The sequence below is a fragment of the Pantherophis guttatus genome, chromosome 3 (genome assembly GCF_059756535.1).
Source record: "Pantherophis guttatus breed Tessera chromosome 3, ASM5975653v1, whole genome shotgun sequence".
Classification (NCBI taxonomy): Eukaryota; Metazoa; Chordata; class Lepidosauria; order Squamata; family Colubridae; genus Pantherophis; species Pantherophis guttatus.
In genome coordinates this window covers 113117183-113131487 of record NC_142065.1, presented here as the reverse complement: position 1 = coordinate 113131487, position 14305 = coordinate 113117183, and the positions used below count along the sequence as shown (strand labels likewise).

General features: G+C 43.5%; 1 protein-coding gene across 6 annotated transcripts in view; it reads left to right on the top strand.

Annotated features, from left to right (window-relative positions):
- The first annotated feature begins 9715 nt into the window (after window positions 1-9715).
- Window positions 9716-14305, top strand: part of PDE4DIP (phosphodiesterase 4D interacting protein) — a 336964-nt gene continuing 332374 nt past the window's right edge. For 3 of the 6 annotated variants that reach the window (XM_087891191.1, XM_087891188.1, XM_060690199.2), the window contains exon 1: window positions 9738-10050. In XM_087891191.1, the coding sequence (XP_087747317.1) occupies window positions 9910-10050 (141 nt within the window). In that variant the 5' untranslated portion in view covers window positions 9738-9909. Of the gene's footprint in view, window positions 10051-14305 lie in introns of all 6 variants that reach the window. The other 3 variants (XM_087891187.1, XM_087891190.1, XM_087891189.1) reach the window with 3 other exon arrangements.

The window sequence follows — 14305 nt, the reverse complement described above, 5'->3', positions numbered from 1 at the left end:
TCTCAACTGTGTCTGCAGGTATGGCCACCAGTCTATAATTATATCCTGTTCTTTTAATTCTTCATTTGGTTTAAGGTTCCCCTGGCTATCTAATAATTCTTTATATCTTATCATCTTTTTTTATCCAATGTATTCAGGTAAATCGTTGCCTCCATGGGCAAAACCCAACTTGGCAGTTTCATATAATGTTTCCTTTTCACTTTTCCCCATATCCATATCAGCACATCTCTCATTTGATGCCGGTAGAAATATGAATGTGCCTTATTGCATTTATCCCATAGGAAGGCATGCCATCCTGCCTGTAGATCATGTTGAGAGGCAGAATGGAGTGTTACAAACAATGAAGGACTCACTGCTGGAGGATTTTGGTCTGAGCAGGTCGTATTGAGGTGAAGCCATGTTGACTGCTATCTATTTAATTAATAGGCTGTGAAGTTCCTCTATTAATGATACTCCATATGCAGTGCTATATGGGAGAAAACCATCTCTGGCACATTTAAGAGTTTTTGGAAGCAATGCGTGGGTGCATATTCCAAAAGCAATTAGAAGAAACGGACAACCAAAGGCTAGAAAGCTCAGGTTTATGGGCCATGAGCCAGGTTCAAAAAGCTATCGCTTTAGAGATGGGAGCAAAAGAATAGTCATTTCAAGGTCTGCTAGTTTTGCAGACAAAATTGGAACAGAATTGATGCAAATTTATGGAACGATTCATTTAGTGACATGATCCACTTAGTGATGGTAACGCACTTAGTGATGGTAACTAACTTAGTGACGGTGTCAGCGTTCAGGGAGGAGAAACTGAAAAAGCTGAAAAAGATATGAAGAAAGAGAGGGTTGAAGCACAGGAGCAGTCAATGCCACGCAGGTCAGAGCGATGGAACAAAGGGATTCCACCTGACAGGTATTCTGCTAGTAAAGTTAAGGTATGTAATGTATGGTATGAGCCAAGAAACTATAAGGAAGTATTGGCATTACCTAAATTTGAACAAATAAAATGGAAAGAAACCATGGACAAAGAAATGAAATCCATGGATGAACATAAAGTGTTCACATCTATGACTTTGCCACAGGAGGTAAGTGAAGAAAAGTGAAGAAGAAAAAGAAAGTACTGTCCAATAATGAGGTACAATATAAAGCAAGGTTAGTGGCACAAGGTTTTTCACAGATGAAAAATGTGCACTATGATGAGGTATTTGTGCCTATAGTAAAGAGTGAAAGCATCAGGCTGGCACTAGTGTTGGCAGTGGCACATGGCCATAAAATTTGGCATTTTGATATAACCACGGCATTCCTCAATGCAGAATTAGAGGAGGAAATTGACATGGTTCAAGCACCAGGGTATGAAAGCAAAAGGCCTAACATGGTGTATAAATTGAACAAAGCCATTTATGAGCTGAAACAATCAGCCAGGAATTGGAATATCTCTCTAGATACTGCATTGAAAGGTCTTGGGTTCAAGAGTTGCAAGGCTGATGATTGTATATACACTGGAAAGTTACAAGGTGGGGATTGTCAACTATTAGCATTTGTGGATGATCTTTGTTTCATTGCAAAGGATGTATCACAGGTAAAAGAATTTGCTAATAAGTTAGAGAAGAAATTTGAACTAAAGAATTTGGGAAAAATACAAAATTATCTTGGTGTGGAGATACAAAAGACTGAGAAAGGTGGTTATGTTCTCAGTCAAAGAAGAAAAATTGAACAGTTGTTGGAGAGACATAACATGAAAGATTATAATACTGCTCCAACACCTATGAGCACAGATTTTCATAACAGTTTGGGTGAGGATGAAAGTGAAGCCTGTGATCAAGAGATATATCAATCAGCAATAGGGAGCCTGTTATATCTGTCACAGTGGTCCAGACCAGACATAGCTTGTGCAGTAAACATTTTGAGTCGCTTTACTGCTGCACCAATGCAATTGCATTGGTTGGATGTAAAAAGGGTTCTCAGGTATTTGAAGGGAACTGTGAATTTGGGTCTTCAAATATAGGTCTCTGAAGAATTAAAATTGAAATGCTATGTTGATAGTGATTATGCAAATGATGTAAAAACCAGAAAGTCCAATCCTGGGATTGTGGTACTGTTTGGAGGGGCTTTAATTGGTTGGAAGTCCAGGAAGCAAACAACTGTAGCCATTTCAACTGTGGAGGCAGAATTTATTGCTTTGTCTGAACTCTGTTCAGAGGTAACCTGGTATGTACAGCTGTTACAGGATTTAAATATAAAGGTAAATGAAGCTGTAACAGTGTATGAGGATAATGCTCCCCTGCATTAAAATGGCAGCAGGTGACAGAGTAAAGAATAGATGAAATCATGTGGACATTAAATATTGTAATGTCAGGGAAACCATCAAATGTAAATTGATTAGCTTGCTTCATTGTTCTTCAGAGGACAATTTCGCAGACATAATGACCAAACCATTGGGTGGAGTGCACCATGGGAAGAGTATTTAGTTAGTTGGATTTATGTCTATTCCAGTCATGAAGGAAGGAGTATCAGAATATTCATGACTGGGAAGACATGGTAACAAGGTCAGCCAACGAATAGGCATGGTAACAGATCAGTCAATGGGAGATGAAACAGTTTGGAGTCTGGGCATGGCTCAGCTCTGAGTCTGTGCAAAATTGGACACTGAAACTGGAAGGAGGCTGGGCATGGCTCAGCTCTGTGTGTGCGCTGAGAACGGACGTTGACTTACCTGAACGTCCTTTCTCGGCGCGCTGACAGAGAATCCAAATGTTGGAAGTTCCTCAGCTTGATTGCCAGACTGGGTGAATGTTTCTTTAAGGAACGTCCTTGGCCACTCCTCCCTTGCTTGGCTAAGCTCCAGTTCATTCACGAGGTCAACAGAAGATGGTGCTGTCATGAAACAAACAATAAGAGACAAAACAGAACAGTCCTGGCCAGAAGCAGCCGAAGGGATGGGTTGGATTCTCCATCAGCACGCCGAGAAAGGACGTTCAGGTAAGTCAACGTCCGTTCTCCAGTGTGCTGCTTGGAGAATCCAAATGTTGGGATATACCCAAGCTAGTCAGAAGTAGGGTGGGAGGCTGCGTCATCCCAGGAGGAAACAGCCAGGACAGACTGTAGTACTCGACGACCAAATGAAGCTTCAGCCAATGCAAAGGAGTCAATTTTGTAATGTCGAACAAAAGGTGTCAAGGTAGTCCACATTGCAGCCCTACAGATGTCAAGGATGGATGCCTGAGTAGCCCAAGCCGCTGAAATGGCTGCGCTATGGGTAGAGTGAGGGAGGATCCTCCCCGGTAGAGGAGTCCGTCTGGTGCGATACGCTGTTACGATGCAGGCTTTGATCCAATGACCGATTGTGGATGATGAAACCTTCATGCCCAATGTAGAAGGATTGAAAGACAGGAACAAGGCTTCGGATTTACGGAAAGAAGCAGTCCGCTTGATGTACCTATGGAGAGCTCTCTTAACGTCCAAGGTATGCTATTGGTGTTCAAGATGATGGCTTGGAGCCGGACAAAAGTCAGGTAGAATCAATTCTTGGGCTCGGTGGTACAGAGAGTTTACCTTGGGTAGAAAGGAAGGATCCGTATGAAGCACCACTTTATTGGGATGGAAAACACAAAGGTCGGGTCGTACAGATAGAACCGCCAGCTCAGACACCCATCTCGCCGAAGTAATCGCCACTAAGAAGGCAACCTTGAGAGTCAGACATCGAAGAGATATAGAAGCCAGTGGCTCAAAGGGAGGTGACATGAGGGCTGAAAGTACTAATGGCAAGTCCCAAGTTGGGTATTGATGGATAGTAGGAGGACAGAGATTGGATTTTCCCAGTAAGAATGTCCGTATATGGGGATGTTGGGTCAAAGGTCGATCGTCCACAGAAGACAGAACTGTGCTAAGGGCCACCACTTGACGCCTCAGGGTATTAGGAGCGAGGCCACGGTCCAAACCTTCCTGCAGGAACACGAGAACATCAGAGGGAGATGCTGTTGTGGGATCCCGATGGGACTTGGAACACCAGGTGCAAAAGGAGCGCCAGGTGGCATCGTAGATATGGTTTGTTGAAGCACGCCTGGCAGACTGCATAGTGTGGATCACGCTAGCCAGGATATTGTCCTTCCTCAGGCAGATCCTCTCAAATGCCAGACGGTCAACTGCAACCATTGTGGGTCTGGGTGCAGGATGACCCCCTGGCTGAGAGATATCCTGTCATTGGAAATGTGCCAGGGGCGCTCCACCGAAAGGCTCCAGAGGTCCGCGTACCAGGGGCGACGCGGCCAATTGGGGGCGACCAGGATGAGATCCGCCTTCTCCTCCAACAGCTTGCGAATCACGCAAGGGATGAGCGGCAGAGGGGGGAAGGCGTAGAGCAGGCCCTGAGGCCACTCGCTTCGAAGTGCGTCGCAACCTTCTGCTCCGGGACAGGGAAACCGGGAGAAGAATCGGGGAAGTTGGGCGTTCAGTTGGGTTGCGAACAGGTCGACTGTTGGAAGGCCAAACCATTCCGATAGATCCCTGAACAAAGCCAGATCTAGGCGCCACTCGGCCTGATCTATTTGAGTCCGGCTGAGCCAATCTGCCATGACGTTTTCAACTCCGGATATGTGCTCGGCTGTCAGGGAGAGAACGGTCTTCTCCGCCCAAAGGAGCATTCTCATCGCCTCTTCCATCAGTTGCCTGGAGCGCGTTGCCCCTTCCCTGTTGACATGGGCTTTTGTTGTTGTATTGTCTGTTAGGACTAGCACATGACGCCCCTTTACAGATGTTCGGAAATGAAGGAGAGTGAGGTGGACTGCTCATAGTTCCAACCAATTTATGTCGTGCTGTAAGTCCCGAGTGGACCAGCGGCCCTGGGCAACCGATGACAGCAGATGAGCGCCCCAGCCGAACTGACTTAGAATTAGACATTAGAATTATCTGACTGGGTTCCAGAAAGAAGGATCCCCTCTGTATGGACAGGGAGGTCCACCATCTCAGAGACGACCGTACTGCCACTGGGAGGACCACCGTGATGTTCGAACACGCTCAGAGGGATCTCTAATAGGGCAGTAGGAACCATTGAAGAGGACGACTGTGAAGACGAGCCCACGAGACAATTGAGATGCACGAAATTAGTTTGCCGAGCAGTTGGGACAAGGTGACCAAGGGAACGGACCTGAGAGACAGAACCTGGGTCACCAAGGAACGAATGCTGTGAATCCTGTCGGGAGAGAGAAAAACCCGACAACTGACCGAGTCTATGACAGCTCCAAGGTGGAGAATGCGCATGGTGGGCGAGAGCTGACTCTTGTCGAGGTTCAGAGAGAACCCGTGCTGTTGCAAAAGATGAGAAACGGTCCTGAGATCGTCTACAGCCTGATCTCAAGAGGCAGATAGGATGATGATGTCGTCCAGATAACACATGACCCTGATGGGGACTTGTTGCAAGGATGCCGCCAAGGTCTCCAGTAACTTCGTGAAGGTCCAAGGGGTGGACGAGAGGCCAAACAGCATGGCCCGATATTGGAAATGCCTGTTGGAGTAGGCAAACCGAAGAAAACGTCGATGTGAAGGACAGATCGGGACATGCAGGTAAGCCTCCTTGAGATCAATTGACGTCATAAAGTCGCCCCATCAGACGCCCTGCAGAATCGACTTGAGTGACTGCTTTTTGAAGTGGGGATATCTGACGAACTTGTTGAGTACTTTCAGGTCTAAAATCCCTCTCCAGTCCCCGGAAGACTTCGGGATGAGAAACAGGCGTGAGTAGAAACCGGATCCCCGTTGTTCCACCGGCACAGGTTCGATGGCGCAGATGTCGAGCAGATGTTCTATTTCTGCGTCCATTAACGCTCTCTTCTCCGGGTTGCCCGGAATCGGGCATCAAAGGAAGCGGTTCGGAGGGCTGGAGAGGAAGTCCAAAGTAAGGCCGAACCTCACAGTCTGGAGAACCCAAGCATCTGTTGTAGAAGAAACCCATTGGGGCAAGAAGTGGAGAAGACAACCTCCAATGGGCAGCTGTGCGGTGTAGTCACTTGCCCCTTCGGAATGGCTGGTTGGACGTCCCACGGTATTGGTGTCTGGTGTTAGGCTGACCTCTGCCCCGATCACGGTAGGTAGGTCGTTCAGCGACCCGATCTCCTCCGTGAGAATACTGTCTGGAAAAGTAGGACCCGCTGGGCCCGGAGTCAGTCCGAAAGGGCTGCCTGTGGGCATAAGGAGCAAATCTCCTATCATGACGTTTGTAAGAGGATGGCATAACCTTTCATTTATCCTTATCCTCCACAAGTATAGGGTCTAAGGCATCTCCAAAGAGAAGGGAACCCTTGTAGGGAGCAGATGCCAGCTTCCACTTTGATTTGAGATCAGCCCTCCAGTGGCGGAGCCAAAGAAGACGCCAAGAGGTGACATTGGAGACAAGGGCCCGAGAAGAAAATTTAGCCGCATTCAAGGATGCGTCTGCACAGTACTCAGTGGTGGCCACGATTTTATTTATGTCATGATGAAGCCTGCTGTCCTCCGGCGGGAGCCACTCCTGCAATTGGCGCAACCAGATGATGGATGCGCGAGCGAAAAATGAAGTAGACGTAGCCGACCTGATGGCCCAGGCCACAGCTTGATGTGTCTTGCGGAGAGACAGCTCAGCCTTCCTGTCCTCAGCTTTGAGTCCATCTAGGACATCGTTGGAAATCACAGAGGATGACGTCAGCTGGGCCACAGGGGGGTCCACCGAAGGCAAGTGAATTAGATCCTGCAAGGAAGGATCTGAACAGTATAACCGCTTATCAAGGCCAGTAGAAGCAGAAATGTAAGCGGGTTGGGACCACGATCTTTGGACCATATCCGTGAATAATTCCGGGCATGGAATAATATCCTGATCCGGCTTTTGCAGATGGAAGAGATCGTCATGAGGAGTCAGATCCGTCTGTTGAGATGGCTGGGAAGATGATAATCCCATGTTAGTGGTAGTCTTGGCCTTGTGGAGCAAGGACTTAAACATGGAAGGACGGAATAGTCCCGTAAATGAAGGTCTTTCAGGAGCTAGGTCCTCGTCATCAGACAATTCCCCCTCTTCAAGTTCCTCCTCCTCCCAGGGGGAGTCCTCAGTCAGAAGGGATTCTGGACAATGGAAATAGGAACGGCGTGGATCGCCGTACAAGGGAGCCGGGGGGGCACCAAGACAGGGATCTGAGACCCTTGGAGAGGAGCAGAAGACAGAATTCGAGACATAGTTTGAGATACGAGGTCCTGGATGTCCCAAGAGAGAGTAGGTTGAAGGCCTTCCGATGGACGAAGACCAGCGGCTGTAGGAGTAAAGGTAGCCTCAGGGGCAGACCGACCTGGAGGTTTATTGACTGGAACACAGGGACCTGGAACCACGGACGGAAAGGCAGCCTCTCTAAGGTGCTGGACGTCCGAAGGGCCTTGAATAACCACTGAATGATCCTGAGTCATTGGAGTAGGCCTGTCCGGAGACATCTGATGATGAGACAATTGAGCCCTCTGTTGGGCGAGAAGATACTGTTTCTCAAAGGCCTTGCGTTTCCGTTCCTCAGCCCTATCTGCAGCAACAGAACGAGTGGTAGGATGAGGACTTGCAGATCTAGCCCTGACATCACGCTGTTTGGAAGTCTTGGCAGGCGCCTTTGATCATTTCCTGGCCTCAGGAGGACTGTAGACCTGTTCAATTTCAGATGAGATGTCAGAATCAGCCATCGCGAGGATGCAGACAGGTAAGTGATTGAAAACAATTAATAGGAATAGTTGATGAATGGAGGAATCAGTGAATAATTAATTTGAATTTTATTTATTTTTTAATAGGAACCACAACCGAAGTAGAAACAGCTCCTACAGGCAGGTCAACCAACACGCAGCAATTAAGGTGGCCAAGAAGGTGTCACAACACCCCAATGCTGCTTCGCAACAGAAATTTAAAATAATATCTTCACAAACTGTGTGAGAGCTGGAGAAAGGCCAATAAACTACTTGCCGAAGGCACTAGCGAAAAGCCCAGGTGGGAGGCAGAAACAGTCTCAAAAGCGGCGGGAGGCTGGAATTGAGTGAGAGCCTCCTTCTGTCAAATTGCCTTGTGAAATGGCGCGCGGCTCGAAATGGCCGCCGATCGCCTTTGTCGCCGAGCGCTCTCGTCTATTAATGGCAGGAAGCAATAAATCAGTCAAAATGGCGCGCGGCTCGAGCCTAGCCGCTGAGTGCTGCTGCCGCCGAGCGCTCCTGTCAGATTAATGGCGGAAAGCAATAAACAAAGACAAAATGGTGCACGGCTCGAATCTAGCCGCTGAGCGCCGTTGTAAAGCGAAGAGGCAGTCAGATAAGTAAGCAGAAGGCGCGCAGCTCTCCTTCAGGCCGCCCAGCACCGCAATGAAAGGAGAAAGCGAAACCGACAATAAGGAGTTTGCCGATCCACGCAGGGACTCCTGGCTGCCAAATTTTGTGGATTGTGAATTGTGGAAGGCGGAGGTGGTAATTCCAGTGATCCAGACCCCAACACAACCGCCGGCGGCAAGGATAGTCACTCGGAGTTGCCTGATAGGTAGTGCTCCGAGGAATCAAAGAAGCAAACGGAGGGGAGCCCCCTGGCAGATCCCCAGGGTGTACTCACCCACCGCAGCAATATCAGAGCTGGATTGTCCACAAAGATCACCGCTCGAAGGAAATTGTAATAAAGATGTTTGGAGAAACCAAATTTTGCAAGTTCTTCAGCCAAATTGCCAGAGCCAAGGAAAAAACCAGTCTCTTGCTTGACTGAGTGAATGAACTGGAGCTTAGCCAAGCAAGGGAGGAGTGGCCAAAGACGTTTCTTAAAGAAACATTCACCCAGTCTGGCAATCAAGCTGAGGAACTTCCAACATTTGGATTCTCCAAGCAGCGCGCTGGAGAACTGAAATTAGTCTGCTGTACTCTGCTTGTGTTTTGCTTGTAACAGCTACCACGTTGAAAGAAATCGGCTGTTGGTATTGTAAATTTACTTCATGTGTTATTATGTATATAAAGAAGTTAATGAATCCTGCTGCATCAGTCTGCCTGTGTGTGCTTTCTGGATTTGAATTTTGTAACGAACTCTCTAATTAAGCTGCAAGACTGCCTGTGTTTAAAAGGAGAAACAAGGCAGAGAAGGCTTGCAGGATGGCTGCTGTTGAATTTAAGGAGAGCTCTCTGCCTTGTTTGGGACAGAAGAATTATATAATTTGGGCTGCAAAGCTGGAATGTTTCCTGAAGGCTAAGGAGCTGTGAGATATTGTTGTTAATCCACACCAAGCAATCCAAGCAGATAATTCAGAACAGAGAATGGCACCTCAGAGCCCCATAATATTCTGGGTTTTGTTTCTTTTATTTGTTGACCACCACGTACATGGTTGCCAACCCAAATCACAGGCTTATTTGGAGATTCACTTGAGTTTCTTCTGTTTTTTAATGCTTGTTAGTTAGTCCACAGAAATGGAATTTGAGGACTTCTTCCTATTCTTCTTGTCCTCTGTCATGATGCTGTACTTTGTCTTACCTTCTTAACACCTGCTGCAGTCATTGTCTGCCTATAGTCCTAAAGAGAAAGATTAGTTGCCAAATTAGCTATTTCTCTCAGATTTATTAATCTCCTGCAGTTGGTGTGGGATGGCTGTGAAGTATCAGCAGAGTTACAGAGCAATCCTTATCTCAAATTACGCCACTTGAACATGTGTCTGTTTGTCCATGAGAGTCTCTGCCAGAAATTTCTTAAATACCTCCCTGAGATAAAAAAAGCAAGTGATTCTTAGACTCCTTGTGCACTGAGCAGGGCTTTTAGTTCCACAGTGCAGCTGATATTGAAAGGTTGAGTTCACTTTTGTGATAAACCTCCCCTACACAAGAATAGCCATTTCCGTGGCATTTTTTGCTTCACAATATTATTGGAGTGAAAGGAATGTGAAAAGACTTTCGCCCCATGGATTCCCAAACATGTCTAATGGATATCGTACACTATCTCAGCACCTCAACGACTTGAAGAAGGAGAACTTCAGCCTTAAGTTGCGCATCTACTTTTTGGAGGAGCGCATACAACAAAAGTATGAAGACAATAGGGAGGACATCTACAGGCAGGTGAGTTGGCAGTTTGTTTGTTTATTTATTCATCAAAAATTACAAATTTGAATAAACAAAAGGAACTAAAATGTGGCAGGGAGGGTAGGCATGCTAGTGCAGGTCTCATGCCCCCTTACGGACCTCTTAAATATGGGATGAGGTCCACAGAAGTTAAGTTGGAATTAAAAGTGTGAAAGTTAATAGCTGAGACAACAGAATAGGGTAAGATATTTCAGACTTTGACAACTCTGTTACAAAAATATATTTTTTTACAATTAAGTTTAAAGTGGTTTACATTATGTTTAAAGTGATTGTTCGCATGCATTACATTATGATTAAACTAAAAAAATCATTTAAATATAAAATTGTACATAGTAAAATGTTACTATGTACAATTTTGTATGCAATATCTAAATCTGATTGCAATCATTGCAGTTCTAAACTATGCAAAACAAGAATTTAAGCCTAGTAGCATTAAGTTATTCTATTATGGGCAGAAGAGTGCAAAACTTTTCTTGTAAAGTACTTCTGAACTCGCTCGATTGTATTTATTTATTTATTTATTTATTTATTTATTTATTTATTTATTGGTTCGATTTATATGCCGCCCTTCTCCAGAGACTCAGGGCGGTATTAACATCTGATATGTGGTAAGGATTCCAAACCGTTAAACAATATTCTACAATTGGCCTATCATATATTTTGTAAGCTCTAGTGAGTAATACTGTGTTTCCAGGAAAAAAAAAACTTTGTAGAATTAAATTCACACGTTTTAGTGCTTTTTTAAGCAATGCTGTTACAATGAATTTTAGAATATAAATTCTAATGAGTACACCCAGGTCCTATCGGGACTGGAGGATGGGGTGATGATGCCACTTGCTCTCAGTATTAAATATGCCTATAACTACTTTTACCTATAGCATGAAAATCATCAGTATAATCTGCCTAGCTGGTAATTAAATCAAACAACATTAGTAATTTATGTTCACTTTGAACCTGGAAAGTGATATCATTTAATAGTGTGTCAACAGTAAAATATAAAATACAATAGCATATTTGGGCAAATAAAACATTTTTGAAGATGACTTCTTAATTAGCAGTTTACTGATGGAAAGTAAGGCTTTAAAGTACAGCTGATGAATACACCTGGGTGTTCACTGAAAGAAACTGTTATGTAGTTTAGATGTGCAGTATTACTTGGCAGACTTGGGCTAACCAATATTTCTGCATTAATAGATTTCATAACATTTTTGCTCTTCTACCTTTTCTCAACAAATTAACTATAAAAGGATGCATAAAAAACACTCTACTGCTTAAAATACTGGGGAGACCACTCAGTATTTCAAATGCTGAAATAATAACTTTTAAGCTGTGGTAAGAAATCCTGATGTTCCTTAGATCTGAGAGTTTCCACATAAAGGTCAGAAATGGTAGAAAAGCTTTCTTGAAAGATAGCTTGCCGGTCACTGTTGATTTTCTTGGTAATGTGCAGCTGTTACAAGAAATCAGACTTGTTTGGGGGCACATTCTCTATTCATTCAGTGGTAGAATGAAGGACAGACAGACTTCAAGTTTGTGTGGCCTATTTTGATTGTTTACTAGAATACTGACTCTGCCAACTAGAGCTAAATACAAATAAAGGCTCAGAAATCTGTGGCATGCAATAAACCTCACACTGATATATATCACACACACACACACACACACACACACACACACATACATATATACACACACACCTTTTTCTGAAAGACTAATGTAGCCTAATGTAGATGTCGGACTCAATTTGCACAATACAGATACCCATTGTCAACCATGATATAACAGTTAACCACAAACCCAACACAGAGGTGCATTCTCACCACACACTGAGCTAAAACAAGGTTGGCTCATTTGGGATTCAATATGCCATGAAATGCAAACATTCAAACTATATACAAAGCTGAAAAAAGTCTAAAATATACAATTAATACTTATTTTACAAATGAGGAACACTGAGACTTAGAGATAATGCATTGCCTCAAGATCAGTTAACCTACTCTTAAAATATCAGGAATCAAAAACTATTGAAGTTCTACTTCAAATTACAAAGAAATCTACCAGGAGATATATCTACCAGGAGAATGATGCACAATAATATCTTCACTCAAAGATGCTCTTAAAATGTTCACTTAGTAGCAATGAAAGTATTTCTCCAAGCTTAAATGGCATGGTGGGGTAGTTTTTAAAAAGAAAATAGGGAAGAACGTTCTTTCCTTTTTTGCCTGTTGCTAGTATGGATATTAGGTTTTGGGCACTTCCACATTGCATCATTTCCATTTCCTCCACAGAATTTTGCAGCAAACTATATTATCTTTATCCTTTTCAAACCTTAGAAGCAGGGGTGAAATCTACTTACCTTCCCTACTGGTTCGGAAATGCATGGGCCCCACGCGTGCAGATCCTCTGTGAATTCGCAAACCCTTCTGTGCATGCACAGAGGGTAAAAAACAGGTTACTTCCTGGTTAAAACCAGGAAGTAATGACAAACGGGTGGGTGGGCAGAGCCTCACGCTGCCATCGCTACCAGTTCTCCGAACACCCGCCGTCATTGCTACTGGTTTGTCCGAACTGGTCCAAACCGGTTGCATTTCACCTGCTTAAAAGGTTGTTTCCCCAGATTATTGCACTAATAAAAGAGTGCAAATATAACATTTAGTCAATGCTCTGTCCTCTGAGATATAAAAGTTCCTGGAGTGATAAATGTTCCTTTTCAAAAGAGAAAAGGGGTTCCCCAGATATGCAACAGTGTTCCTAGTACATGACCATTTTTCAGACATTTTTATGACCAATGACCAATCTGATTATGGAGTGCAGAAACAAACAAGTGGTTAACATGAACTGGATTTCCTGTTTTTCTGAGGAAATCTAGGCAGAAAAGGAGGCTTGAATACAAATGGTGAAAATTGCTTTGAAATTTATTGCTTTGAAATGGGTGGTTTCTACTACACCCTCAATTCATTATGCAAACAAACTTTTAAGAATGGTCAAGAATGTATTGACTTCTGGAATACTTTTGGGGGGCATGGTGGTTCAGAAAGTAGTATTTGTGTACTTGCAGGCATTCTGGGAGGAGGTTATTTCAGTGCTCTTTAGTCTGAGTTACAGTTTGATCTTGGGAGAAAAAGTAGCAATGCTTCACTTTCTTCACTTTGGGAGCATGGCACAAAGAATGTTACTATTGTTGCTGCTTTACCTATCTCATCAGATGTTTTTGATACAGTTGGTGAATGTGACCCCGTGGCAAACACAGTTGTGTACCCCTTTTATAGAGGAATAAAATTTGGAGCATCAACGAAGACAATACTATATATTTTTGAATTTTTAAAAAGTATCAACAGCTATAGAAATGAGTGGTCTAACATGATCAACCTTCTCAACCTGGTGTCTTCATAATATATTTAAATGTAACTTTTGTAATCCCTGGTCTCCTTGATATTGACTAATGGTAATTGGAGAACAGCAGAAGTTATAATTGGACACACTAGGAAGGCATCAAATTTATAAAAAGTTCAAGGTCAAGGTCATACAATATATGAATTACTAAAAAGTTTGGATAAAATTCTCCATTAAAATTTTCTGAGAAAGTATGTTTATCAAGGATAAGCGATAAATTAGGACATAAGAGGGAACAATACATGGACTATTTTTATAGTATGGAAATTAATACCAATGGGAAAGGATGAAAAATCTTTTACTATCCAAGAATAGGAAAGACTCAAAATCACCACCCATCAAAATAGACTCTTGTTGATTCAATAGATCAGTATTAACTAGGTATAATACAGCTTCACATCTTGATAATAAGAGCTTGTATCAAGAGTTTGTAATCATCTTCTGCTAGAGAAAGGTTACCATGATGTTGACAGTTGCTGTTGACAAAGCAGGAGCAGCTGCTATGGTACTGAGCTGCCAGCCAAAGGCTTGTTGTTCTCAAATAGAGAAATTATAAATAGCTGGATTACTTAATCAGATGTTTATGATGGAGGCATGGGATTTATCAGTCTTTAGGAAAAGTGGTATCACATATAGTGGCTTTGTCTCAGGAAAAAAAGTGACAAAAAAGTGTTGTTTTAGCAATATTTGCCAATTATTTACTAAGAGCTCTAACACATTATAGATACATAGACAGCTCAAAGAAAAGGGGGAAAACAGAAAAAAATGGAGGAGATGGACTTTCTGATTCTCTTCTTTCTGATTTCTCATCAGCTTTTGAGAGCATAAACCAAAATAT